Below are 27558 nucleotides of genomic sequence, written 5' to 3' on the forward strand. Positions count from 1 at the left end.
GAACAGTTTTTTTTCCTCATATCCAACCTATTTTGGTTTTTGCCCCATCAGCATTCCCAACCCTCCTTGTTGATCTCGATTGCCAGACTTGTGAGGCACAAAATGTATCTATGATAGTTTTCTGTGGAATTGGAGTGCATTTTGACTATTCAGTGATGGCAGAACTCATTGAAGAACCATTCTGGGGCAATTTCTCAGATGAAGACATTGACTTTAAGGAGCAGAGTTCTCTCACAGGAGTTTTGGGAGCAATCCTCCTGATGTGCTTCGTTAGGATGACAGGGAATATCTATACACTGGTGGTGGCATTTGGCAGCATGGCAATTCGTTCAGCAAGCTGTTTGTGTTTGTATGTTATTAACTCGGCCTTGGCAGACTTACTCTATCTTTCCACCATCCCCTTTGTGGTCTGTACCTATTTTGCCTAGGACTGGTTCTTTGGGGATGCACGATGCAGATTTTTGCTTAGCTTGGACTTGCTCACAATGCACGCTAGCATCTTTCTGCTGACGGCCATGAGTTTGGAGCGTTATTGGGCAGTGACCAGACCGCTAAAGGTTAGGATTGTTGGGAACAGTTATCGTAAGGTTGCCAGCCTTGCTGTGTGGCTTCTGTCATTGTTGCTTACAATACCAATGATGGTCATGATCCAGCAGCGGGAAGGTGGAAGCCATAAACATATTTGCTTTCCCACGTGGACACCTGATGCCTTCCGAGTTTACCTCACAGTTCTCTTTGGCACTATCATCTTAACACCTGGCCTTGTCCTAGCCATATTGTACTCACGTCTTGCATGGAACTATTGGATTTCTACAAAAACTATGCAGCCTCAGGTGACATGCAGAATGTTGAAACAGAAGCTGTTCTCCAGAATCTTCAGCATCACTGTGGCCTATTGGGCTTGCTTTGTACCATTCTGGGCCTGGCAATTAGCCAAATTGTACTGGTCAATGGACTTTGAGCTTGGCTCTACTGCTCAGGCTTACCTCAACTTTGGTGTTACCTGCTTGACCTATAGCAACAGTTGCATCAACCCATTCCTTTATACCTTGCTAACAAAAAAAAATACCGTGAGTACATAGCAACTCAGTGTGAGGAAAGACAAGGCAGGCAGTTTGCCTTCTTCAAAAGAGGGCGAGATGTAAAACCTCAAGCAGAACATGTACCTGCAGCAGAGGGAGTTGACCAGATTGAAGAAACAGAAGATATCTGTTAATAATGAATGTCAAATATGTCATTGTTCCTCAGGTTCATCCAACTCACTTAATCCAAAAACTTCAACCTTTTGGGCTCCATGGGTACATTGAGAATTTTGATAGCACGTGATAGGAACTCATGCAGATTAGTGAGAATATTCCTGCTGACCTCTCTAGACCTTAAGATAATCTCAGTCTACATTTTCCTTACTCTGAGCTGTCAAGCACGCTTCCAGATTAAGCATGGGCTGCAGCCACTTAACATTTTTATTTTCAAGGATTGCTGGTGGAGATCATGAAGGCTTAGAGAGGTATTATTCAGAAGGAAAAATAGTGCTAAAGAGTGGGATATTGCTTTGAGTCCTAGTAAATTATGATTTGATTATTCTCCAGAACCAGCTGGGAAGGGTAATCAGCATAAAAGGAGATATCCATGATAAACTGGTAACAATAGGCATCTTGTTGCAGATGCTAGACAAAGGTGTGCAAAATGTGATGTGTTTCGCTATCAGTGATTCAGTCAGGTAGCCTAAGGGGATGAATCATCCTGGCACCTATTGGCCATTTCGGGCTGGTGTGGGGACAACCTTCCCTTCTGGTCTCTGGGCATCTCCTCCAGGGTCCTTTTCTTCCAAGGAGATGAGAGAACCCACCTTTTTCAAACCAGGCTTTCCTACCCCCTGACAGAAATTGCAGATCACTCATGGGCATGAAAAAGTATCCCACTGAACCTGGGGAGGTTTTATTATTTTTAAGGGTGGCTTTATCGGCAAATTTGGATGCTTTTTCCAAAACCCTACAGCTGCACGTGCTGCTGTTGTTGAGAAAGGGGTAGGTGAACCATTGGGAAGAGAAGATTTAGAAAAGAATACTCGCTCTTGAGAAAGGGACTCAAAATAACCCTGCCTTGATTTTATTTGGCATAAGATATAGTAAACAAAAATAGACAGGCTTAGTTTCAAGATATTGCTATTCTATCCTAAAACAATAAAAAGCATATCTGAAAACTCTACTGGCTTGTTTCCTGTCTATTTACCTCCAAGTGCTGACAGCAGTACAGTTACTTCTGGTTCCAGGGTGGGCGGTGGGTGGGTGGGTAGCAATTTTTTTCCTCCCGACAATCAGCTGTAGATAAGATCAGCTGTGCAGGGATTCCCCTTGCTGAGGCCCAGGAAGGCAAAAAATGGAGGGAGGAGCTCAGCCCTCCCTCCATTTTTTGCCTTCCAGAGCCCCAGAGGAGCCTTAGGAGAGCAAAAATGACCCCTTGAGGCTCCTCTGAGGCTAGGAAGCTCCCCAAAACCGGTGGGGGCTGCAAAAAAGCCACGCCCACCCAGTCACATGGCCAGGCACAGCAAGCCACGCCCACAGATCCGGTAGTAAAAGTTTTTGAATTCCACCACTGACCTCACCCCATTCCTAAGAAGTCCGTAAAGGGGGCGCGCATAAGCCTACCAGCGTGCCTACCATCCCTGTCTTACTGTCCCCATTGCAATCTAGAAGAGGTTGTAGTCTGCATGATTCTTTCCTCACCACCAGATGGCAGACTGCCTTCTTTAGATAAAATAGGATAATTAGGAACCTGGTTTATCAGGACTTTCCTTGTGGGTATATCCAGGGGTGAGATTCAACTGGTTTTACTACTGGTTCAGTGACTACATTTTGTGCGCACGTGTAAAATACCTTAAGTTGTTCCATCTGGACAGCTGAAAAGCGCTGTGTGTGGGTGTGCAGCGTTTGAAAAGCCTCTATTTTCCTGCTTTTTCAACCTCAGCTGTGCTGCGCAAAGCAGCTGAGGTTGAAAAAGCAGGAAATAAAGGATAGCCAAGAGTCTGGGTGGGCGCCTGGACCAAACAGCGGGAAACACAAAATAGGTTCGGTATCTGCTGCTCTTCAGAGCTACCGGTTCTATAGAGACGGGCAGAATCGGTAGCATCCCACCCCTGGGTATATCTATGTCACATGCCCGGTTTAAAGCTGAGCCCCCATAGCCAGGAGGTGGGCAAGGCTATTCCCTGGTGGATAACAGGCAACATAGCCAAGAGAGATTAACTCTAAAGTTTGTCTTTTATAAAATTGGCAACCCACAGGCATTGGTCCGTGCCTTTACTCAGAACAGCAAACTGGTTCAGATATACAGGTAGTCCTTGACTTCTGATCACAATTAGCACCAGAATTCCCATTGCTAAACAAGGTAGCTTTTAAGTGGATTGGATTTTATGACCTTTTCTGCCACAGTGAAGCAAATAACTTCAGCGAATCATGTGGTTATTAAGCAAAGCCAGCTTCCCCCGACCTCGTTTGTCAGAAACTGGCTGGGAAGGTGGCAAATGGTGATCACACAACCTGGAGACATTGCCACCATCATAAAAACATGCTGGTTACTAAGTGTGCAAATTTTGATCACAAGACTGTGAAGAAAGCTGCTATGGTCATGCTAATTCTGCTAATTTTTTGTTTTTTTCCCCTGGAGTCAGCTTTGACTCCTGGTGATTGCCTGGACAAGTCCCTGCAATGTGAGGCCTGGTCATAGGTAACTTTCTTCAGTGGTGTTGCAACGTTTAATGATTGCTAAATGAATGGTTGTAAGTGGAACACTATATTTTAGAAATCCCCAAACTCTGAGTTTATCTCTGCTTTTTATAAGATTCCTCCTGCCTGACATGGAGATTTTAAAATGTATACATCTGTCATATATTTTGTGTTGGCTTAATAAAAATCCCTAAATATTTCCCTAGTAAGGATTTTAGATTTCCCCCTTTTTCCACATTCTTGTAGCCATGAATATAATTTAAAATGCTTGCTGCACTTTGAGGTGGCTCATATGTTTTAACAATTACTGAAGATTATTGCACAAGTAGGTAGCCTGAAATAAATACTTATAAATTCTCATTTTTCTTGCACAGTTACTCCAGGAAAGTTTCACATAGATGTATGTTCTACACTTCTAGAATATTCATGATGTAGTTATGGTTGCACAAGTTAGCACTTGGAAGTTGGTGAATTTTCAGCAGCTGGTTATGCATACTTTCCAATAGGTGAAGCAAGCTTCTGCTAATTTTTTGTTTTTTCCCCTGGAGTCAGCTTTGACTCCTGGTGATTGCCTGGACAAGTCCCTGCAGTGTTCTTGGCAAGGTTTCAAAAGTGGTTTGCCATTGTCTACTTCCTAGAGCAGAAGGGAGTGACTAGCCCAAGGTCACCCACCTGGCTTCTACTGAGGACTAGAACTCACAGCTCCTGGTTTTTAGCCAGGTGTTAAGGCATGGGTGTAAAACTCATGTTGTCATGGTGGCATCATGTGATATATCAGGACTTTTTTTCCCTTTTGCTAAACCGGGCACGGGTGTGACCAGGACGTGATGCATCCGTCCCATGGGCCAGGAGTTTGACACCTCTGCATTAAGGTATTAGGTTAACTGCTACAACAAACTGGTTGTCTATTTCTGATAAGCAGTTACTTATATATTTATTTAATTAAACTCTGTATTGATGAATGACTATTGGACAAAACTGAAGTAAGCTTATCTCCTTGTCTTTCCCATGGTCAGAAACCTTCTATGTGGTAGCATCTGCTCTGTGGAATAATTTCCATTTCTATGACACACCAGGCCTCAACAATAAGGACCCCAAAATATATTTCTTTTACATTTTTTTATGTATACAGCTTTTATCCCTCAACCAAGCAGCCGTATGTCCAGTCAGCCACCCTCGAGATGTTATATAGAGATGTTTGGTTTGAGAAATCCTGAAGTGCAAAGGCAAGAACTGAAAGGACACATCAACAAAAGACCAGAATTCAGTTGCATTTATTTTGTTGCCTTATTAAGCAAAAAAAGGTGAACAGATCAGGAAGTTGTTTAAACTAGTGAGAGGCTTCTGAAATTCAGACCCCCTTCTGTGCAAATAAATTCAATGGTTTCCAAACCAGTTTCATTGGGAAACTTGAACTGATGACCTCCAGGCAATGTAATATTCAATTCTTTTTTGTCATTTGCGAAGACCACCTGAAAAAAAACCCACAATGGAGTGAAATATAGAGTTCAACAGAAGATACAGCATCCATTTAATTAGCCTAATAAGAAGTTGGATAGCAGTTGAGTAGGTGAAATAGTTGCCAAAGAAGATTTGATTAATGATTGGTAATTTCATAAAGCTTTTGAGCCTTTAATTATGTGATGGATAAATGTTTGATAATACAAGGTTGGGGAATATAGAACAGAAACCAGTTCCCAGTAGTTTCACCCAATATAGCCAGTGATCAAGAATGCTGGAAAGTGCACAAGTCCTTAATTTCCTCTTTATTATCTACAACAGACTTACATAATTTGAGAGCTTCATTTATGAAAGACTTCCCATCATTCTTAAAAAAAGTATTGCCATTAGAAAGAGCTAGGAACTCCCAATGACAAGTTGAACAAGTAAGGAGATCAACCATTCCAAGAGCTACCCATCACAAAACCCTTAAGAGCATCAGTTGGGACTATCAGAGGAGTGATTAAAGGGACTAATAGAGGAGTATTAGAAGTACTAGATGAATAATGTCTAAATTATTCTCTAGGTGTATTGGAATAGAATGCTGATAAACCACTGGCTGGGAGAATGGGCGTCAGGGGTGAAATTCAACCATCTCACACCACCTCCGGAGAAGTGGTAGGGATGATTTGAATAGCTTTGGAGAGGTGGTAGGGACGATTTGAATCGATTGGCCCTGCCCATGCACGCCTGCCTTCTTCCTTTTAGAGACTGAGTCCCACCAAGCCATGCCCACAGAGCCGGTAGAGAAAAACTTTGAATTTCACCCCTGATTTTTGACATTGTCAAACATGCACAGAGTAAATGTTGGGGAAAGCTGCTCCTTACTTGTCAAGCATGCACGCACACATTTTGACTCTTCTTGTGCCCTTTTAAGACTCACCTCAACAGTTTCACCCTCCTGGAAAGGAAAGTTGCTCTCCCTGAGTTCTTTCCCCCATTGCCCTTTGTTCCTGGAATTGCACACGATGGTTCTTACGTCTCCATGAGCATTAAAACGTGCATTGAAGTGTAGTGCAAGATTATCTTGATCTTTGCCAAGATTTATTACAAAACTGTGAAGGATGGGGAAAATATATGGTAAGATCCTTGTGCAGGAATAATAACAGAAATAGACTGATTAGTGGCATTTATATTCCTCTCTTCCAAAATCACTGAAACCAAACTATTTCTAGGGCAATTTACTAGAGCGTAAAGCAATTTACTCCCAGCAGTATCTAATACACTATCCTGCATTTAAACTAAGAATTTATTAGCTTGGGTTAGCAAGCAGCATTCTAATGGGATGTGAAAAATAGTGGCAAATATGTCCATGAAATATTAGCCTGGCATCCTTATTTATTCATACTGTATTAACCCTATGTTTGGGCTTGACAAAACACTAAAGTATAAAGTAAACTGGCAGACTGAGTTCATACAATGAAGTAGGCTGAAGCGTGCTTGGCTAGTGTTAGAAGAAATGTCCATCTGGGTTCAGTTCCAAGTGGGGAGAAAGACACTGGGACATGGAGGTTGTTTGGAAAGATGGTTTAATGGTGGACAGGACCACATGATTTGAGGCCCTGGGCAATTGAGCACATGGGTGTGTGTGTGAGAGAGATTTATCCCTCTCTTGGGCTTTGAACTTGCTTCCTGTTCCTGTGAAAGAAATGTATTCTGATTGGTTGTCAGTCTCCCATGTGGCCATATAGGGGTAACTTTGTAGGTTGTCTTGAGTCTCAGGCTTGGTTGAATCTTGCTGGGTGATGAAGAGGGTTGTGTTCTGAAAGGGTGTTGGGCAATTCCTATTATGGCTTAATGGCTTTGTCCGGGTTTGGATCTTGAGTGAGGGCTAATCCTATCATGTCCTGAGGGTGAAAGTCTTTTGTTTTGTAGATAAGCTGGCCCAGCCTTTTGTCTTGTAAATAGGTTGGCACCAAAATATCTGCTGTGGGTGGCAGGGAACTGAGGCTCTGAGTTTATGTCTTTCAAAACATGTTTCTCCAGGGAAAATATAATATTCTGCTTTTTTAATATTTCCTAGAATATTTCATTTTTCTAGGAGAGGGATGGATGCTAATTTTCTACACTAGTTTGCAGTATGCTCAACAAATGTAGCCATTGAGAATTATTGTGGTAGCTTCCCCCTTCCCTTTTTCACATTGTAATCTGAAGCAAGTTCAGTCCTAAACAGGTATTCTCTCTCACTCTCACTTCCCACTGCACACTTTTCTACTCTGAAAAAGAGCAATAAATGAAGATAAGAATAAGCATGCATGAGGGAGGATGGGGGATCATCAATGGGAATGGAAAATTTCATGCTGGTAATTTCACACCAACTTCAGGGTGGGTGGGAGCTCTGCAACATGGTAATGGGGAAAAGGCATCCACTGCCAATTCCAATCTTCTCCCATCCCAATTCGGCAGCTGCCTCGCCTTGCCCCCAAGGCAAGCTGAAGCAGTCACATAGTATTAGCAATGTTCTTGCTCAAGCATCTTTCCCAAAGAAGATCAGTTCTCTTGGCTTTAATTAGTATCACCCGTCTCTTCCAGGGATCTTCCCTGCCTTTGGGGTGCAAGTGGGAGATGTCTGAGCCAAATAATGGGGATTACCAGTAAGGGAAGAGTTGGGGCATGTAGATCCTCAGAATATCTGTCTCAGTGACAAAATACAGACTCCCTCAAGAGTCCCTACAAATGCCTAATACACTCCCCACCAACACCATTGGTGCTTGCTAGAAAGTGTTACAACTCCCTTTAACTAGGAACAATGGGAGCTTAAAAGCAGCACATTTGGAAGTCACCTGCTTGGGTAAGTCCATTGTATAGACAGAATAGCATCATTTTCATAATATCATCCAACTTTTCTCTTTCAAATTGTACCTTTGTGCCATGTGAATTGCTTTTTTCTTAAATGGCCTTCAATGACTACATTTTACTGCTATAATTGGGACATCTTCAATATATTTTAAGGAGGAATGTTCCTGACTATATGTTTTTTGGCAAGATGCTCCACTGTTTATCATTTGGAGTGATTTCTAAAATATTTTCCTGCTCAGACATGTTCCTCCTCTACAGACCCAACACCCACTTTTGCTTTCATGCTGAGCCAAATAATAAGCACTGATTATAACACTAAATGGTGCTGATCATGCAGTTTTTTCCTAAGAAAAAGTCTCCAGTCCCTTTCTTGATTTTGGTGAAAACTGGAAGAACACGCATACAATTTTAAAACTATTTAGAATCATATGTGAGAGCTGTTGGTGAGGTGGCTAAGGCATCAGGCTAGAAACTGGAAGGTTGTGAGTTCTAGTTCCATCAAGTTCATTTTTCTCAACTTTATGAGAAAAGTCTTCATGCATCTCCCACAATTCCTAGTCTGAATATCATTTGAATGTGCTGGCTTGAGCTGTTGAGCTGTGATCCAACACATTTGGAGGACACTTGGTTGATGAGTCAACAAGTGGGCAAACTTGTATCTTTAAAAATGGATAGTCATATTGGAAACCACAGTCAGAAGAATGTATGTACAGTTTTCAAATTATCATGCTCATGGTCTTTCTAGGAGGTCACCAAATTTAGGTTACTGTGTACAGTGAATAGGGGAGTGGACACATTCCAAAAGGAGACAGAAGGAAGACAAAAAAATGGGGCTGCTTCCCAACAGCTGGTTTTATTTAGTTTCTTGGCAGGAGTAGCAGAGAGCAGCGGGAACGTGTTCAGATATGAGTCATTGGAAAATGTTACAGTGGCATTAACCCTCTTCCAGCAAATTGTCCATCGAGCTTCTCAATCATCCAGGACATGGTTGTCCCACTGATGCTTTTTCCCAAAAGATGTTTTGGGGGAAAAACAACTTTGGGATCTTTTAGATTAGAGTTAGAGGAGGGAAGAAGCAACAGGATTCTTCTGTTTTGTTATTGAGGACTAGTAAGTTCTTCCTCCTACTCACATAGGCCCAGACTATATTGTACTGTATATCACTGGAGAATATAAGTGTAGAGAGTCAGGGAGATGATCTTGATAGAAATATGCAAGAATCATTATATAAACAAAGAGGGCTGAAACACTACTTAAGTCTCAGAAAGCAAGGTAGTATCCAGAGGTAACTCAGGCAATCTCATCCCCGATTCACCGGGATACAAGAAGGAAGGAAGTAAAGCACATCAGGTGTTCAAGATTTCAGTATTATATCCTATCTCAATAAAATACAGTTCTAATTTAATGTGGACTTGATTTTCTAGTTTGGCCTTCTAATGGGATTGGCAATCAGACAGATACAAAGAAATTTCTTTATGTCACTTAACAATAGTTCCCGGGCATTTTGGAGGAAACCATTATGATTAATGTTAACAATCTGGCATCTTCCAGATATGTTAGATATCAACTCTTACTGTATATCTGGTCATCACCTGGTGGGGGAAGCTTCTATGAACCAATACAAGGTTCCACTATAAACGATTCTAAATATGTTCTAAATTATTGTATTAGTGATGCCAACTTACCCATCACATCCTGATTGAATATCACCTTTCACTGCTACCTTCTGGCCAGGTTGAATCCTCAGGCTAGTACAAACAATTCCCTAGAAAAGAAATTCCAAAAGCACTTAGTGAGTTGCTCCTGTGCCCACCTTTGTAGGACACCCCCCCCCCCCAGTAAATACACCTATTATGAACAACTGCTTATTTGAAGCCAACAACTTGCTGCATTGATAAAACATATTATTGTACCAGGTGGCAGGGAAATATGGCCATGTAGTATTTGGGTCCTTTAACTTCAAAACCAATGAATATTCAAATTAATATCATAAAAAGTGAACAATCAAAACCTTTTAAAGTCTAATTATTTTATCACAGGAAAGGATTGGCAGGAAATATTCTATCCTTTCCTAAACTAAAGTCCTCTTAAATATGGAGGAATTTATTTTTTTAGCCTGTGTTGAAGTTGCTACCATGTTCTATTATTTGGATTATTATTATTTTTTAAAAATCAATTGTACAAATTAAAAAAATACAAGTATATTTTACCCAGTGTTACCAGTTCAAAGAATCATTCTAGAAATGATTGCAATATTATCACCTCAGCCAACAACAATGGAATCAAACCTGTAATATCTCTAGAGATTAACTGGGCTGAGAACAGGCGTTCTAAGCAAATAAAACTGGTACAAAGTTAATTGAACTAGCAGAAATAATAAAGTATATTCATGAATTGCCCCTTGATATCTGTTTTGTTCCCAGATTAGGATTCTGTCACATAGCAAAGTGGTCCACTAACCAAGCACAATTTTATATTGGATACTTTTCTGCTAATCCAGTTAATGTTGGCCAGAAAAACAAGAGGAATGATACTTCTGCATAAATCAGAAGGGATAGCCTAACTAGTTATTTCTCACAACATTGTATATTATTAGATGGGAGATTTACAATCTGCACTGTGTTTACAGAAAAATCCAGGAAATTAGTTATTCCGTTTTAGTACGGCACATTAAAATGTTATCTTTTAAGTAGGCAGCTCTGCTGAGAATGAAGATGATAATCATAGATTATTTGTTGCTATTGACAAAGCAAAATGTTTTATGTTAAACATAAAAGTGGCCATAAGTTTGACCAAAATGCTCCAGCATTTTTCACCGTGTGGTTCTAGGCTGCTGCATGAAGGCTACCATGAAACAACAGAAAGAGCCTCATCTGACATTTTTGTCCTTGTCGCTCTGAGCTGGCATCCTTTTGCCCTCAGACTGCAGGCTCATCTTGCTTTTTTCTGTCCTGCCAAACCTAACAGTGCTGAGAGGAGAGAGTCAAGCACCGGGCCGAGTCATGAGGATGCCAGGCTACCTTTTGCTTTGCTACATGCTGAATTTCACTATTGGAAAGGCTGGGTGAGAGTAGCAGAGAAATGCTTCAAACCCGTAGCCACCTTCTGCAAGGGAGGGGCAACTCCTGCCCATTTGACTGTCTATGAGAGAGAGGGGGAAAGGGGTGTTCTGACATCACCATCTGATAGTTAACTTCTCTATACACATTCATAACTGGAAGCTTGTGGAAAATCTCAGAAGTCAAAGATGGCGACATGAAAGTTTCCAGTCACTTCCTTTATGGGAAGAAGGCTAAGTTCGACTCTTATACTATTGATGCTGAAAGCCTGATGTGATTTTCTTCAGGAAAACCATTTTCAATCCCCATCTGCTATTCAGACAAATGGTTACAAAAGGCTTTGGGGTATGTTTAAGAGATTAAAATTGGCAAAGTATGTTTATAAAGAGGCAAAAGAAATCTTAGTGTTTCTGATGCCTACAGTTTTCTTTTTTTTTTATAAAGCAGTCAAAACAGAACTCAAGCAAGCAATATTCTTTCCCGCCACTGAACTAAAACAAAATGGAAAAAGATTCATTTGTTTAAAAAATTTTCTGTTGTAAAAGTTAAAACTTTTAAACCACAAAAGACAGAAAATGATAGATAATATGAGGAAAGGCCTAAGAGGGCAACGCCCCAGCGAGTCTGTGCCAGCCTGAGCCACACCAAATTGCCCCAAGACTTTGAACATTCCTGTTATTTATTCCCCCCAACAGATGTTTTCAGTTCCTTCAAATCTCTGGATTTAAAATCATGCTAGACTTATATTATAATAATGAGATTACAGAGTCTGAAAAACTGGGGCTTCCATCAGCAGTTTTTCCAGCAATTTTCTGCAGCTACTGCAATATTGGGAGAGAACAAACTGGACGAGAATAGGGAGAAAAAAAATGTTAAGCTGAAGCAAATGTAAGCCAAACTTCTCTTCCCAGATATACTTCCACAAACTTCTCCCAAACAAATGAGAAAATTACAATAACCTCATAGATATTCGATACTTCAAAAACCCTGTGCTAGATAGAAGCCTGTTAAGAGATAACACATTCTATTTAACATTTTTAGCCAATTTCATCTTTCACTCTGGTATTACTATGGTGGTGGAAAAATTAATCAGCCAGCTCAAAATCAGGGTCCCTTCTCTAGGAAGATCAGGGTAGATTGGGGTATCTTGCCTCTGTTTGCAACAGCAGGAAGGCAAGACACTCTCATCTAATTTGAGTGCCTGGTTTCAACAATAGCCAGCATCCTTAAGCATCGTACATCACTGCCCCATAAACTTACAGGCATGGCTCTGTTCTTTGTTCCTGCAGCTCACAGAAGAAGATTCTGCACAGAGATGAAGGGAACTATGATGCCACTCCCTTGCTTTTAAATACTCTGCAACTGAGGAATTACAGATGCCAGCAACCAATAGAAAAGCAGCAGTGAAGGATGGCTGGAAGGATTATCAAGGCAGTTGTTTGTGGGGGATGTGGCAATGTGGCATAGTTTTTTTCATTATGCATTGAGGCCAATGGAAAATACTTTCACAATGAGAGGGTTTTATTGTCCAGGATCTCTCCCCTTCCCAATTTAAATTGACTAGTTGGCAGGGACTTCTAGGCCTCTTTATTGTAAAAGCCTACAGAGATCAGAGCCAAAAGATTCAGAGATATTTGAATAAATGGCTTTATTTTAAAACTAAGAAGTGGGAGAAGTTTAAACCAGAATTGCTGAATTAATCTATTGTTAAGGCATGACTCTTTTATCTAACTGAAGATATCTAATTCTTGTCCAACAACAGTGATGGCCACACATTCATTATTAGATTGTTTTGTTGTCTGACTTTCTTCCAAACAGAGATTTTATCCTAACGTTTTACTCTTACCTGTCATATCTCCAGAGTGAGACAGAAATATAGTTGATTTTGATTTCAGGAAAGATTGCGATATGTTTTCCTTAAGCAGAATGATTCTATTTTAGACTATTTTATGGATTATTTTCTGGGTCCTTCAGCTCATTCTTCCCATGAAAAGAGAACATAACCATCAACAGTTAATGTGACTAAGCTGAAATCTTATGATCTGTGGGCGGGCTTCCCAGGGATCATAAGATATTTTGTATTTTCCCTGTGAGGCTGGAGGGAGAATGGGGAATTTGGTACTGAAAAATCCTTCTGCAAAATTTCAGAGCCACATCTTTGTCACACCAGAAAATCTAACATTGGGAAAGGATCAAAAGGAAGTTCACAGATTGAGGCTGTAAAACTGCAACATGCTAGTTGAAAAGTCTGAAAGTTGCAAATTCATTATTTTTGAAAAACATCAGATTAGAGTTAAAACATCAGACTAGAATGAAGTAGATTAGGGTATCTACTTAACTGTACTTAATACATACTCCCTTATTTAGATCTCTATTTTTCTTTCTCCATGACATTAGTTGCCAGCACTTTATAACATTGCTCTCATCTTTGCAAGCTGTAAGGATGTTCTAGGTATCACCATGACAAAATGAGCATTGAAACTTTTCATCAACGCTTAACAGCAATAGCTCGTGGACTGATATATCATTTCATAGTGCTTTACAGCCCTCTCTAAGCAGTTTACAGAGTCAGCATATTGCCTCCGACAATCTGGGTCCTCATTTTATCCACCTTGGAAGGATGGAAGTCTGAGTCAACCCTGAGCCTGGTGAGATTGCAGTCAGCAGGCAGTCAGCAGAACTAGCCCGCAGTACTGCACTCTAACCACTGTGCCACCATGGCTAATGGTTTATGAAAACCAGAGGGAGAGGAAGCCATGAATGGATGTTCACATTGAAAGAGGTACAATATAACATATAGCAAAAGGGAAAAAACACAGGCTATATTATGTAGCATAATAAACCAACTGAAAACAACCAGTAAACCCCACACTCACTCACACTGATGCTGTAACATAATTGGTTAATAAAAAGTCTGCAAGCAAATAACCAATCTAAGAGAGCAAGAAGCTCTCTATAGTTCAATCCTGAGCTACAGATATTATCTTCTATTCAAAAAACCATATTACCCAGCAGCGAGTAGAATCATTGTGTTGGCTTTGTCACTTTGATAGGTCATCCATCCTGGTTTCTACAACTTTTTTTTTAATTAATTGTTCCACTGTAAAGCCACCTGATAAGAGCTCAGGTTTGGTCCAATGCTGCCAAAAGACAAGGTGGGAAGCTCATTAAATTGAGATGCTTTGAATTGTTTAGGCAAGTGGCCAACTTTCAGACCGAATCTATCTAATCCCTTAGGTGGCTCTGTCCTGGTGATAATCCAACTGGTTTCAGATGGAGTTAAAAGAAGAATCTAGTACAGAGGCAAAGACTTCTCAGCAATTTCTGCAGAACTTGAAAATGACCAGGTTTTGGTATATCATGCCAATTGTGAATCATGGCATGAAAAAAGACTTTTTTTAAGTGGAGGATAGTGGGTGGGGTAAATAAATTATCTGAAGAATTAAATCTGCAGAGTAAAGAAAAAGAAAGCCAGAGGCAAAACGTCTATTTCTGTGGTTTGTGGTTTTGCTTATATTTTCATCTCAAGGCAGCTGAAGTCCTTCCAAGCGTTTCAGAACAAACAGTTCTCCTTTGCTCTACTATACTAGCTTATGCTTGCTTATGGAAATAGTATTAATGGATCCCATAGTAGCATTCTCATGGAACTCCAGAATTTAATGCATTGACGATATAATATGTGCAAAGATATAAGAGACAGTTGCAGAGGGTGAATGCTGGATCTAGAAAGAATGAGGATAACTTCTCTTCCAAGCATTTTTCAGCAACAAAAACACTTCTCCATTTCCAGGGTATTAGTCCTGATCTAGCTTTAAAAATATAATGTATGATAGAGGGGTAGATAGCTGCTGGCTTTTGTTTTCTATACTTTAGAGCTAGGCTAGCTAGTTTTCTGTGGACCTGCGGCATCCTTAGTGCTCTCTAAGCTTGGTTGTTTCCTTGCAGATGTTTAATTACCCCAGTAGTAATTACCTCATGTTCAGAGCAGCATTAGTATGCTTTTCTGTAGTCCTTTAAACTCACCAGACATGATTTTAATGTTCTTCCCATTTTCCCTTCTCCCCTCTGGTGCAAGAAGGATGTTAATTTTTCAATAAGCTTGTTAACTTTTTTGTTTCTTTTTAAGCAATCCTAATTCCTATCTCTCAGACTTGAAAATGGAGGCTGGATTCCCTCCAGTAACGCCACCATCAATCAACACAGTTCTCCGGGCAAAAACTATGCCTGCCCATGAATTCAGTGAGGGAAAGTGAGCGATTCCTGATCTAACAAATTTCTCCCTCCTATACACCATTTATAGTGGTAGATGATAGAAATATTTTGGCGGGAACAGTAGGTCATTGCCAAGCAGGAGCAGTAATTTTGTGTTATATCCCTTATTTGTTCTGGAATACCCACAGGAGCATCTATGCGGGTTTTTTCAATTCTAGAAGATTCAAAACAAGACAGTTTGGAACGTTCCAATTATAGTTAACGGGTATGTATGGCAAAACGTTTGTGAAGAATACAAACCTCTGTTGAAAATTTGTATATAATGCCTGCTGTCACAGCCTAACTTGGGATTCTGGGAGCTGCAGACCTAAGATATATGGAAGAACCAGGCTGGAAACTCCAATTAGTTTAAAATGAGAGGACTCAAAAAATATCTTGCCAAAGAACTAGAATTATGAAATATTAAATCAATTAGCCCAGTCGATGGAAAGACAGGGAGACCAGGTAAGGTAAAAACTTGGGATTTAGGCCAGAATGAGCTAGGGATGCAGAGATTCCAAGCTTGCAGGATATAATTCCATTTTTTTCTTTAATCACAAAAATCAGGTACAAAATAGTGGCTTGAGAGAATGCAAAGAAATCTTGACCTTACAGTTGAGGAATGACTGAACACACATTCAGATTAGAATGTATTCCCATACCAGAACTCATTTACAGTTCAGGCACTTGTAAAAAGCACTCCTGTTTTTCATTGAAAGCTTTCTTCCATCTTGACACTATAATTTAGGAATGGAGAGAAAGGGGTTTTGGTTTTGTTAAACAACTGGGAAACAGAAAGTCAGATCACTGCAGCAAAGCACTGATTTGTTGGTTGGTAATCTCAAATTAAATTCTCCCCAGCCACAGTCTGGACTATGAACTTGTATATATAACTGTTTGGAACCAGAGACACACTTAGAGTTGCATATACATCTTTGCTATAAACTATTCTTGTCCTCAGCTCCACTAAGGCTGGCTTTAACAGGCAAGAAATGGTGGCATCCATCTGGTTAGAAACAGGGAGAAACCAAGCAAAAACTAAAATAGATTAAAACTTGCTCCTTGGCACAATAATAATTAGTTCCATTCCACAAAGAATGACATTTTGCCTATAGTGGAAATTGTATCAGATTGCAAATGTACTAGAATCTGGTGCGAGTTAGCCTGCCACTCCCTGGATGATTCATCTTTATAAATTGGTTCTAAAGCATCTGGCAATATCAGTCTCTTTTCTGAAAAAGGAATATATTAGCAAGTCTATAATGTTAATAAAGTTTAATGCCTTTCACTCTATAGTCCATGATCACCTTCCAAATATTTTCTAATTAAAAATGCGTAACCATGAGATATTAAACCAGGGGTGAGATTCTACTAGTTTGCACCTATTCACTAGAACCGGTTGTTAACATTCTAAGCAGTTCCGAGAACCAGTTGTTAGAAGAAATTACTGGCCTAATCCTGTAAGGAAAGCAGGAAGGAAACATTCTGGTGTTGCTTACAGAAACTGCCTCTCCGTTAACCCTTATTACATTCTTGGCAGGACTAGACTTCCTGTCTCAGGAACCTCTCTGGAATTTTTTCCCCTCCTTTGCTGGTACTTTGCTTGTGTGGAGTGACCATTGAAAAAAGTGACATGACCGTTTTTCACACTTACGACTGTTGCAGCATCCCCACAGTCATGAGAGGCCATGCGAGGAGATGTGTGCCTCGATGTGAGTGATGTTGAGTTGGTCACACCCAGCCAATAACATGACCACCAAGCCATGCCCACCTCCTAAGCCATGCTCACAGAACCAATTGTTAAAAAAATTGAATCCCACCCCTGCATTAAACTGATAATGAACTAGAAAATGTGTCAGCTGCCTCCTTACACTTGCTTATGTGCTTTGCTACCATGTGGTGACAGCCTGCCATAAACTCTGGGGAGGGTGGAGGGGAGGGGGAATGATTGGAGGAAAGCGAAAGTATCTCTGGATCTCCCTGAGATGCTGCTTCAAGGTCACCTGGCTGGAAGAAGAAGACAACTGCATACCACTCTACTTTTGAAGTATCCTTTCTGAAAACATCTTGCTTGAACCTAATGGGTCATGAGGGATTAGTGATGGGAGGAAGTTAAGGAGGGATAAGTTGAAGCTAGGGATTTTGGTGTGCAATTCTCAGTTCTGGTTATGCATTACTGCATATACTTGATTTCTATTGAAAGATATAAAATTATACCTTTCTCTATAAATGGATCCAACCAAGGATCATTTCTATTGAGAGGTTTAAGTGCTGGCAGGTCTGACAATATGACATTTCTGTTTTATTGATTTTTGCTCACATATTTTCACATTTTTAAAAATTAAACCACCCATTCCCAACTGCACAGAACCTAGCTACATTATTCCATTTCCCTCCACCCCCACCCACCAAAGTATAAAATGAGCCTAGCTGTGCCTTGAATGATCTCTGCTACCTGTGCAATCAGGCCTGACATAGACCATTCACATATGAAAATTATCACTAGACTTTGCAGTAGCCATGCATGTTGGCAAAGGCACCATTATGAAAAATAATCCTGGGGAGTCCATTCTGTTTTCAAAAAAGCTGCATTATGGTCTCCTCAATGCCACCCAAGATCAATACTTCTGCTCTGGTGGAATATGACAAAATTGCCCAGTCAGGAGAATTTGCAGAGGGCTACATGAAGACTGGTGATGAAATCAAAACCCAAAATTCTCCTTTGCTTTTCCACCACTTTTCACCCCACACCCCACCACAACTACCCATTGAAGGTTGCCAGAGAAGAATAAAAAATGACTTTTATTGGATGTTGAATCGATCGCTTGCATAGTATAAGGCTTTTGAAATGAAGAGCATGGATCTTGGGAATTAAAATGAAGTCCACCTATGTACTTAGAGCCCCAGTTAATCCTTACTGCTCTGAATGTAAAAATATATATTGTAAAATTAAACTTCTACCAAAAGTGGTTCTCTCCCCATATGATAGCCCTACTCCCAGGAAAGGGGGGATATTGTAAGAAAGGGACAACATCAGCTAACTCCTCCCTATTATCTGATCTGCCAGTTCGTCTTCTGGCCCAATTCAAAGTGGTGATACCGTAACATTAGTCTCAACAGATGGCAATTCCTGACTAACTTTGTTTAAACTAAGAGGTTGAGCAGGTTGTATTAATAGCCTAGTTATTAACTGAATTGTGACTTATGGTCGTAAGTCAAGAACTATTTATATTATGACTTCTTTGGCACTATGTAAACGTTTCTTATTTTTTCCCCTAGATGTTCAAAAACATCAATGTTCATGAAAGTGTATTTTTAGTTAAAAAAAAAGCCATCAGAGCTATGGTAGCAGGAAGTTACACCTCTCCTAGAAAGAAAAAGGGGAGAAAAATAGATTAGGTGGCCAATGCTGCCTGAGCATTTTGAAATTGAAGCCCCAACATATATGGAAGGCACCAGACTGGGGAAGTGATTCATCAAAAAAATAAGTACAGTATTAACAATAAGTTAATAAATGACAGTGTGAGGTCATTCTGGAATTGTGGTAAGGAAATTCTATTGCCCAATAACTCAGAAAGAGCAGGAAGTTGAACAGATTTTAAAACAATGAATCAAAAAGACCAATTTGTTGCACTCACTAGATGAAAAAGGTTCAACAGGAAAATGCCTTCCTAGCTATGTCCAGGAGAATCCACCATCAAATATTCATGCTGATATATAAAGAATACTACTTCTTTTCTTTAGCAGTGAAAAATTCTCAGAGTAATAGGCTAAGATATGCTTTTTATTGCTACGCAATGACTAATGCTATCAGTCCAACTTAACATGGAAGGCCCCACCATCTCCCAAGTTGATGTGTTTGTAGGCTTGCCTGCGGTTTGGCAAATCCACACAGACTCTAGATTCTCAAGTTGGAACGTTTCTTACTCAGAATGCTGATATCAAGCTTCCACATTGGGCCTACCTTCCAATCTGTTTACGTACGAGAGAAATACTAAGCATGTAAATACCTATCACCTTCTCTACCATCTTTGTATCTTTACTATGGAACCTTTGAGTTTGAGGAACTGTTGATGGCTTTTGTTTATTCATCAACAATGGCCACCATGATGCCATGTCTGGCGCCAACTTCAATGATGAGGGACAGGAGATGCAACCTTTCCATCACTTGTTCCAATTTCTTATTCATGTATGATGTACTGAAACGGAGAAGCATTTTTCTAGTCTAGGTATCCCACCAAATTACTTTATACTGAGGGAGTTTATCAGTCTAACAAGCCAGAGACAGGACCTAGAGGTAACAGTATCTCCTTGCTGCTGTCTCTCAGAAACAGGAGTTCAGAAGAAACTATTCACTTTTATCAATATTCCTCACCATTGTCTGTTGTCTGTGCTTCTGAGAATGATAATTGAGCATTATCTGTAAGATCACAATGTACTCACCTCTGATGAAGCTACTGTATAGCCACTACATTACTGATATTCTAGCCTCCACAATTCCTCTAATTTCATCTACATTAAAGGACAGCACTCTACTTTGTGGCAGTGAGTGAATTCCATAATTAAGCAGCAATATTTCTACAGCCAGTAGGGTCTAGCAATGGATTTAAATCAGTGGTGGGATTCAAAAATGTTTACTACTGGTTCTGTGGATGTGGCTTGGTGGGCATGGCAGGGGAAGGTTACTGCAAAATCTCCAGTCAGAGGTGGTATTTGCCGGTTCTCCGAACTACTCAAAATTTCTGCTACTGGTTCCCTAGAACTGGTCAGAATCTGCTGAATACCACTTCTGATTTAAATGTGTTTTTGTATTTTCTTAAAAGATCTTTACATTTTTGATTTAATTCAATGCAACAAAGTTTATCCAAGAATAAGGAAACATAATTCCCACTACTGAGATATTGCATTCTTTCAGTGTAACTCTGGAGCATGTTCTGTAGCAAAGGCTGATTGTGTTTGGAAATAATTTTCATTTAACTTGGAAAGAGACCCTTTCCTAGGAAAGAAGTAGGTGAAAAGAGATTAAGCATGCTTTTTTTGTAGTGAGAAGAAATTTAAAAATAAGGTTCTAGTTTGTTACTTGAATACTGTTTTGAATAAAAACGCATACATGGTTTAATAATCAAGCATTTTATACAGTTTACCAGGAGGCCTCCCTAAACAGCCTTCTGGAGAGGCAGCAGGCAAACCGTTCCTAGGCCTCCATTCAACAGTTTTTCCCCCTTTTGTGCCTCTTTAAAATACTCATTCTCTCTCATTTCAGAGTGCATTTCAATAGTGGAACCAATTATCCAGTGAAGTAATGGGCTTCCTGCCACTGGATCTGTTTCAGAGGCAGCTGGATGGCCCTTTGTCAGAGATTGTTTGTGATGGATTCTTGCAGTGGGAAAGCTCTCTTCCATCCGTGTTTCTCATTTTTGTGGTAAGGACAAATGATGGAAGAAACGGTGAGTAAACCACAGTGTTTCAAATAATCAGTTGAGCTCTCTGCATCCTCCAGTAATAAGAAGGAAGGAGTAAAGGTGATTTCTCAAGAATAAAACAGTGTCTCCCGCTTCTGTTTAGAAATATCATAGGCAATGGTGGGATTCAAATTTTTTTACTACGTTTCTGTGGGCGAGGCTTGTTGGGCATGGTGTGGCTTGTTGGGCATGGCAGGGGAAGGATACTGCAAAATCTCCATTCCCACCTCACTCCAGGGGAAGGATACTGTAAAATATATAAAGCCTTAGTAAGACCACACCTAGAGTACTGCTTTCAGTTTTGGTCACCACACTATAAAAAAGATGTTGAGAGCTAGAAAAAGTACAGAGAAGAACAACCAGAATTATTAGGGGACTGGAGACTAAAACATATGAAGGAACTGGGCATGGCTAGCCTAGTGAAGAGAAGGACCAGGGGAGACATGATAGCAGTCTTCCAATATTTGAGGGGCTGCCACAGAGAAGAGGGGGTCAAGCTATTTTCTAAAGCACCCATAGGCCAGACCAAGGAATAATGGCTGGAAATTGAACAAGGAGAGATTTAACCTGGAAATAAGGAGAAACTTTCTGATGGTGAGAACAATCAACCAATGGAGCAGTTTGCCCTCGGAAGTTGTGGGAGCATCATCACTTGAGATTTTTAAGAAAGATTGGACTGCCATTTGTCAGAAATGGTGTAGGGTCTCCCGCTTGGGCAGCGGGTTGGACTAGATGATCTACAAGGTCCCTTGCAACTCTGATTATCTGTTATCTGTTAAATCTCCATTCCCTCCCCACTCCTAGGGGAAGGTTACTGCAAAATCCCATTCCCTCCCCATCCCACTAACCTGCTTTACAGCTTCGTTCTCCTGTGCAGGGCAACAAAAGAAGATCCAGCCAATCAGCTGGGACACAGGAGGCAGAGAATAGATGGGGGTGGGGCCAGTCAGAGGTGGCATTTGCCAGTTCTCCGAACTACTCAAAATTTCCGCTACTGGTTCTCCAGAATTGGTCAGAATCTGTTGAATACCACCTCTGATCATAGGACTCAGTCTGGACACCCTAAACCTTTATCCTGCTCTATAATCTGTACTCACTAGACATATTTCCAGCTACATGAGTACTGCTAGCTATGTATGAGAAGTTTTTTTTTGCTTCTCATGATGTTTCTATGCTGTCTTTTGAGATAAATCTTAAGGTTGGGGTTGTGTTGTTGGGGTTCAAATATCTATTTGAAAATAAAATTTTGTGAGTGCATCATTAATTCTGCAAGAACGTAAATAGGACATTTTGTGAAAAGGGCAGAATTGCTACAAAAAGTCATACATAGTTACTCAGAATATGTAGCAACAGTAAAAAAAAAATCAAAGCTTCCAAATATTAGGAAATTAACTGTGACTAATGTGTACAAAAAATCCAAAACATTGTACTATATGCAGTTTTTGTTCCATTTTCAAAAGGACATCACAGAGGTAGAAAGTTATTGGAGGACGTCAAATGAATGACCTAATAACTTATTGAACAAGTTATTGAATAATTTATTCTCATGTCACAATGGATGGATATAAATAACAAGATCCCACAAAGAATTTGTAATGGGCAATGTTTTAAGTTGTTCCTAAAAGATCTGGAGCAATAAAGTGCAGACGTATATATATTGAAGCCATTACTTTATTTAGGGTAGCAATTAAAATAAAAAGAGATACTAAGAACTTTGGAAGGATCTGCAGGGACACGCATTAAATAGTGCAATAAAATATGGTCCAATGGAAGCAAATGAAAATTGGTGCACATTGGGCCATAAAAAGAATCCAATTTCACATGCATAGAGGCTGGACTAGCACACTAGAAAGTTAAGTTAGCTAATAATAAAAATAATGATACAGAAAAAAAAATCTACATACATTTCCTTCCTTCCTAAAATTAAATTACCATTACCATAAACAAATTTTCAAAATCTATAATGAATCACCCTTAGCTTTCTGCCCACAGCATGGTTGTTATGAAATGCAACTGTTTTTGAAACCAAGGGGACTTCTCGTAACAGCTTGTGATTTTGACCCAAGAATCTGCTGATCAAAATAAATGAAGACTCCCACATGTTTAGCCACCTGATAAAAGCTCTTTGAATTCTGGCTTTGTTGTTTAGTTGAGAAGCATGTGAAATCCTGCCAATGGAAAAGAGCTTGGGGACTAACAGTCTTGCAGAGATGCATTCTAATTTACTGTAATTTTGTAAAATAAATCATAAATCAATGCAATCCGTGCTAATATGGTTTATATATACATGCTCACACACACACACACAATGCATGCATGCAAATACAGCAGTGGTGGGATTCAATTTTTTAACAACTGGTTCTGTGGCGTGGCTTAGGAGATGGGCGTGGCTTGGTGGTCATGTGGCTGGGTGGGTGTGGCTTGGTGGTCCTGTTATTGACTGGGCGTGGCCAACTCAATATCACTCACATTGAGGCACGCATCTCCTCACCTGGCCTCTCATGACTGTGGGGATGCTGCAACAGTCGTAAGTGTGAAAAATGGTCACTTTTTTTCAGTGCCATTGTTACTTTGAATGGTCATGCCACACAAGCAAAGTACCAGCAAATGAGAGGATAAAAACTCCAGGGAAGTTCCAGAGACAGGAAGTCTAGTCCTGCCAAGAATGTAATAAGGGTTAACGGAGAGGCAGTTTCTGTAAGCAACACCAGAATGTTTTCTTCCTGCTTTCCTTATAGGATTAGGCCAGTAATTTCTTCTAACAACTGGTTCTCTGAACTGCTTAGAATGTTAACAACTGGTTCTAGCGAATCCCAACCCTGAAATACAGAGATAAAGCAATCTGGAAGTGAAATTTTCCTGCTCTTTTACAGACTCAAGAGCAAAGGACTGGGTTTCTGGATTTGTTTCTTTTAACCTGCCTAACATGGAAGGTTGGGTCTTCTCAGTTAAAAGAGTTAAATGTAGGCAGTCCATAACTTACAATCACATTTGAGCCCAAAATATCCATTGCTAAGCAAAACAATTGTTAAGTGAATTACACACCATTTTACCAGTGCCATTGTAACTTCAAATGATTGCTGAATGGATAGCTGTAAGTCAAGGACTACCTGTAATGTGAATCACAAGTTTTTCTTCTACTCAAAGTTGACTACTCAAAGTTGAGCAGGATTTTAGAACTGTGGCTGACAAGAAGCGTGAGAAGTGTGGGGAAAAGTGTGGGATAGTAGGAAAAAGACACCTGTGTTTGAAAGCTTGTTTGGCAGCTCCTGACAACAAGAAATTATTGTGGCCTGAATGTACCTATAATAAAATATAACCGTATTGCTAAGAATTGCATCACTGCTTGTCACCTGCATTGTTTCAGTGGTGTCACTGGATGTCTGCCTTTTTTAAAAAAAATGATAATGGTTTAATATTTAGTAGAACTCACTGTTACTTTTTTCCTCCCCTTCAATCATGTCTGACTCTCAAAGACTACCTGGGTAAGTCCCCACAGTTTTCTTGGCAAGGTTTTTCAGTATGACCTTTAACTGTTCACTTTTTCTCCGCCCTGGGAAGGAGGCAATAATAAACCACTTCTGAAAAACCTTGCCAAGAACACTGCAGAGACTTACCCAGGTAGTCTTTGAGAGTCAGACATGATTGAAGGAGGAAAAAAAGTAACAGATAGTGAGTTCTACTGGCTTTGTGCCTAATGTGGGACTAGAATTCCTGGTTTCTAGCCTGATGGCTTAACCACTACACCAGACTGGCTTTCATCTGCTGCACTGCACCAAACCGGCTTTGGAAGCACTCCTGATTCCCTCTTCATGGATATTCATCAAGCAGCATATTTTTCTCAAGCTTATGGTAGTGGCACACAACTGAAATTCCAAAAGGCACACACACAGGGCAAACCATACAGGACATTGGCTGAATTGTGTGTGTTACTCGTGTAAGTGGGCTACACTGAAAATAATCATTAGATGTAGCTTTTTGGCTTCCACCTATATTCATCACCGTACACTAAAATTCAGTCATACGATGTAATCTATAATTACATTGAAATGATAGGATCCTGGAAAATAAATTCATGTTATTTACTATTCCACAATTAATTAGCAAAGCTACTATCCCCATCACTAACACCACTATTACTCAAGGATTACAGTATATGGAACTACTCAAAAAGCATGCCTTGATTATGGCTACACTGAAAATAGTCAATAGATGTAGCTTTTTGGCTTCCACATATATTCATCACTGTACGCTAAAATTCAAAGTCATACAATGTAATCTATAAAGCACGATCTCCCATCTTCTTTCCTGATTACATAATTTGTTTCGTTCATGAGCAGCATCAATCTGACCGGTACATGTGCTCCAAGCTCGTGGAAAAAAAAAAGTAGCAAAGGAAAAGGTTCTCTATTATTTTTAAAGGGCAGCTCTCTTCTTGTATCCAAACAATTTGTATTGTTGGTCAGATTGAAAGCGTAATAAATGCCAACATGTGCCTTGCTGATTGTTCTTTATCATGAGCTAGGCCTTTTTTATATCTGTGTGCTCAATACTAACTATAATGCTTTCCATTGATTTTTTGGGTATAAGAACAGGATTATAAAGCCCATGGCTCCATTTTCTATAGTACAAACAAAAGGATGAGCTTCAGCTTTAGCACAGAAGGACAGATATGAGTTAATACATACCAGAGCCCCACTGATTAGAATACAGCAATTGAAAATTGTTTTTTTTTAAAGAGCAGGAAAGGAGTTACACTGTAACCCATTTTTGTTCAAAAATCCAAATGAATGCTATAAGCAGCACTTGATTTCAGGTAATAAATACTATCGTCAGCATCTATTATTGCCTTCTCAACCGAGAAGAAGATGTGGGTGGTATTTTCTAAAAGGAAACTTGACTTTGTAGTGACGGGAGACTTTAATTATGCTAGCATCTGTTGTATCCACTCTGGTAGTGTGCTTAAAGTGTAGGATTGGCTCCAGGAAGAACTGGGTTAGAGAGAGAATGATGTCTACCTCCTTGACCCTTTGTACCAAAGGCTAGATACAACCAAACAAAATCTTTTGGGAGACAAACTCCTTCAAGCATAATTTTGGCCAGAAATTCCTGACTTGTTTGCTAACCACTTTCTTCTTCAGAGGGTGGAGGAAGATATAAAAGGATTAAATATTCTTAACTTAGATGTGTGATCCTAGAAAAATATGCATTTGAGACCTCAGGAAAAGGTGTGGCTTTTTTAAGGAGGCACTAGTAGGTGCAGTGAGCATGCCTTTGGACTCCCTGAAGTACCTTTTCTGCTTCTTTGAATAATTGCATTCCCTGAATGAGCCAGACCTTCAGGCCAGTTTAATTCCATTTCTCGGGTACTGAAGAAATTAGTTGATTATATGACTGAATCCTTGTTATATTTTAAACATATTTGGGAAACTGATGAAACACCAGGTGACCGAAGGATAACAAATCTTTATCCTATCTTCAAAAAGTAGAAAAAGAAGAATCCATCAAACTACAGACCAGTCAGTCTGACATCAGTAGTTGGGCTAGAACATATCACAGAGATCACTTTGTAAGCACCTTCAAAAACAATGTAGTAATTACATGAAATCAGCATAGATTTGTCAAGAGTCAGGATAAACTTATCTGATTTTTTAAATCTGACAACTTCCTTAATAAAGTGTGGGAATACTGTAGGCATATCAGAACTTGACTTTTGTCAATGTACCAAATGACATGTTGATTAGCTAGTTACGTGCCTGCTGGATGGCATGGTAATTAAGTAGATATATAGCTGGCTCCAAGAATTGTACTCAATTAAAAACTAAGTTCTAAGTTCTAAGAAGATAGTTTGAAGAAGTTTGGTATGTTTACCCTTGAAAGTATGAAAGCACTTTTAATATCTTTTCCTTTCATGTTATAAGCAAACTTAATAAACTGAACAATACTCCTCTATACTAATGAATGAGCCAGCAATAACTATAACGGACTGCAGTTTAATATGTCAGTGTTTATTGGTGGCATCATCATCATCAGAAATATAAATGTTTTTTTTAATAAAAATTTCATTTGGGTTTTCACAAAACATAATACAAGTAAAATTTCTTTTTTTGAGAATAGCATGGTCCCGGGTTATCACTTCTCCATACAGACACAAATTCAATTTCATATTCATCTTTGTGTTCTATTCTATATCTTATTACTATTTTAACATTTTCTCAATAATTTTTCCCTTCCCTTAGTTTTCTCAATCTTACTTTTAATTATCTCATTCCTTTCTAAATTCAATTATATATATCTTTTTCTAAGTTTCAATATCTTTCTTATCGTTATATTTATACTTTTGTCTGTCCTGTTTCAATTTCATATTTGCTTTTCTCATTAAACAAAAATTTCCCCTGTAGTTACTGATTGGAGTATGACACGTTTGCATCTTTTAATTTTTATCCATTCAACTCTTATTTAAACTTCAATTTATGCCTTTACAATTATAACATTCAATATAACATATAACTTCCAGTCGAATTCTGCTTGGTACATTCTTAAAATATGCACTAAGTTCTTAAAGAGAAAGTATATATATAACAATAATAAATAAAATACTTATTCTATTCCAATTCAGCTCTATCATTAATATTAGTTATAATCTTTAACATCTTTAACATTTCTTTTCAATAGGATATCATACTTCTAGGAACACTTATAATATTTCCATAATTTTTTCATATTTCTTTCATATTCCTCTTCACTTAAATTTTTATAACA

At 39.4% G+C, this 27558-nt stretch overlaps 1 protein-coding gene and 1 pseudogene across 1 annotated transcript; one reads left to right on the forward strand and one right to left on the reverse strand.

The window, feature by feature from the left end:
• Positions 1-3: 3 nt before the first annotated feature.
• LOC113438126 (urotensin-2 receptor-like) lies at positions 4-1316 on the forward strand (annotated as a pseudogene).
• A 3667-nt stretch (positions 1317-4983) lies between these two features.
• On the reverse strand, positions 4984-12406 carry LOC113433365 (galectin-1-like). Its single transcript, XM_026695922.2, has 4 exons — positions 12344-12406; positions 9710-9789; positions 6109-6280; positions 4984-5197 (listed from the first exon to the last, which is right to left on the reverse strand). Exons 1-4 carry the CDS (start codon positions 12347-12349, stop codon positions 5051-5053), a joined length of 405 nt encoding a protein of 134 aa, XP_026551707.1. The 5' UTR covers positions 12350-12406; the 3' UTR covers positions 4984-5050.
• Between the last annotated feature and the right edge of the window lie 15152 nt (positions 12407-27558).

This window comes from Pseudonaja textilis, chromosome 5, assembly GCF_049901715.1.
Source record: "Pseudonaja textilis isolate UNSWEBS1 chromosome 5, rPseTex1.2, whole genome shotgun sequence".
In the NCBI taxonomy this organism is placed as follows: Eukaryota; Metazoa; Chordata; class Lepidosauria; order Squamata; family Elapidae; genus Pseudonaja; species Pseudonaja textilis.

Bases quoted from the DNA above. Each gene is read 5' to 3' on its own strand.
- LOC113433365 (XM_026695922.2), bottom strand. The intron at 6,281-9,709 runs GTAAGTTGGCAT...CATCCTTCACAG, and splicing joins ATTCAATCAGGATGTGATGG to TTTTGTAATAAATCTTGGCA. The intron at 5,198-6,108 runs GTGAGTCTTAAA...GTTTTTTTTCAG, and splicing joins AGGAGGGTGAAACTGTTGAG to GTGGTCTTCGCAAATGACAA.